The sequence below is a fragment of the Primulina huaijiensis genome, chromosome 13, assembly GCF_012295235.1.
Source record: "Primulina huaijiensis isolate GDHJ02 chromosome 13, ASM1229523v2, whole genome shotgun sequence".
In the NCBI taxonomy this organism is placed as follows: Eukaryota; Viridiplantae; Streptophyta; class Magnoliopsida; order Lamiales; family Gesneriaceae; genus Primulina; species Primulina huaijiensis.
In genome coordinates this window covers 5,693,625-5,695,768 of record NC_133318.1, presented here as the reverse complement: position 1 = coordinate 5,695,768, position 2,144 = coordinate 5,693,625, and the positions used below count along the sequence as shown (strand labels likewise).

General features: G+C 33.4%; 1 protein-coding gene across 1 annotated transcript; it reads left to right on the top strand.

Annotated features, from left to right (window-relative positions):
* The first annotated feature begins 522 nt into the window (after positions 1 to 522).
* Positions 523 to 1,905, top strand: LOC140991640 (uncharacterized). The gene is made up of 3 exons (XM_073461721.1): positions 523 to 968; positions 1,052 to 1,167; positions 1,628 to 1,905. The coding sequence occupies exons 1-3, from the start codon at positions 653 to 655 to the stop codon at positions 1,733 to 1,735; spliced, it is 540 nt and encodes a 179-aa protein (XP_073317822.1). The 5' UTR covers positions 523 to 652; the 3' UTR covers positions 1,736 to 1,905.
* The last annotated feature ends 239 nt before the right edge of the window (positions 1,906 to 2,144 follow it).

Below are 2,144 nucleotides of genomic sequence, written 5' to 3'. Positions count from 1 at the left end.
TTTTACAAAAAATTACAGTTGACGATAATGTTATAATTCAAATATTTTAAATTATATAATAACAAAAAACGACATTTTGATTGCTCTTTCGGTCGAGACGAATACTATATATTTGTAGAAATACCATCTTGTCTTTTTACAAAAACCTATAACAAATGACATTTGTGTAAATTAAATATTTAAGCATATTACGCTATAAAACATGATGTTTCAATTGTTTTTTCAACGATAATAACTATTATTGTACCTAATAATATTATATTCTTTCAACACATACACACACAAAATTAACAAATTTGTAAGATTGTTTCATGAATTATTTTTGTGAGATATGATCCGATCCAAATCATAAAAAAATATTATTTTTTATTTTATTTATTTATTAATAGATCAACTAATTCTACGTGTGTGTATATATATATATATATATAACAAGATATGTATATAATTTTCACTCTCTGGTGTCTGTGGACCAGTGTAAGATGCTGTAAGTGTTCAGAGGTGTGACATCATACCGAGGAATAGCTTACACCATTGGGTGTGGACCTATATCTATTATTCCACACCACATCCCTCCAAACAAAATCCTTCCTATTCTTTCTCCTTCGTCTTCATCTTCTTTCAGACACACGCAAATCCAAAGAATTTGCAGATGGGAAACTGCCAAGCCATAGATAATGCCAGCCTCGTAATCCAGCACCCCTCCGGTAGAGTCGATCACCTCTTCAAGCCTGCTACGGTCGGCGAAGTCATGAAGATGAATCCTGGCCATTACGTCGCTCTCCTCCTCACCACCACCCTGTATTCCTCCGCCGCTGCCGCCGGTTCATTGGCTGCATCCGCTGAAAATTACTACGCTAGTAGGGTGAGCAACAGCAACGTCCCACTTCGTGTCACGCGGATTAAGCTCCTGCGGCCGACGGATACTCTGGTTCTCGGTCATGTTTACCGCCTCGTCACTGCTCAAGGTCTCTTTCATATTTCCTAATATTCTTGTATATTTTCTTGGTTTCCGAGTTTTTTTAATGAATTTTTTGTGATCTTTTGGCAGAGGTGGTGAAGGGACTGGGGGCGAAGATGAAACAGGATCAGCAGAAGATAACCGGGAAGCAGAGTTCTGATTTTGATGCAGATGTTCGGAGAACTGATGTGGAGAAGACAAAGCAGGTTATTCTTTTCTTTATTTTCTTTTTAATAATTTATTATAAAGTTTGGAGATTGATTAATTAAATAATTGTACTTTTAAGATGCGATATGTTTCTTGTTTACAAGAATAATAATAATAATAATTGAGAATATTTTACCTTTATTCCTCTTGTGCTAATTTGTGGTTGGATTTAGATCTAGAGATCTTGAAACCTTCCATTAAGTCTTTCTGCTGCTAAATAATTGATCTGGGATTAGTTTAAGTCAAAACTATTGTTTAATGTGTAAAACTTAATCTTTTTTCACAACCCTTTTGCTAAGAGTTATCACATTCTGAATAATTTTTGAAATATCAATTATTGTTTTGAAACACAAGAAATACATGAACAACTCATATTTTCCAATAGTTATTTGTCCCAACTGAAATGATCCTATTTTATTTCTATGTAATGTGTCTGTTTTTTTGGTTTTTTTTTCACAGGTGAAGCATGGCAGGCAAAAATCAAGAAACAGCACATCTGTAAATGCTGCATCAAAAAACAGAACATGGCAACCATCATTAAAGAGCATCTCTGAATCTGCAAGCTGATTCTGTCTTCTTTTTTATATTTTTTTCTTTTTTTTTTTTGTGTATTTTCTACTCTTTAGTCAGATTCTGAAGATTCAGTTACCCCAGCCCAGAAAACCAAAAGAAGAGAGATTAATTGCTGTTGATGTATCAGAGAAGTTTCTGTAATAGAAATCTTTTATTTGCAATCTTCTCTTGCTCTCTTGCCTCTTGTTATATCTTAACACCTTGTTATATAACGTGAATGGTGCGTCAAATGATTAATCTAAATTGCTACAGAGGTTATTAGTATACAATTGATGAAATAATTACCTTAATTTGTTATAGAATTGGTTAGTAATCACGTTAATGCACGAGTAATTACGTGTGGATGTGCAAAATTATAATTTGTGCTCAGCTTGAAGGTTATGATCAAATATTAATCATATAT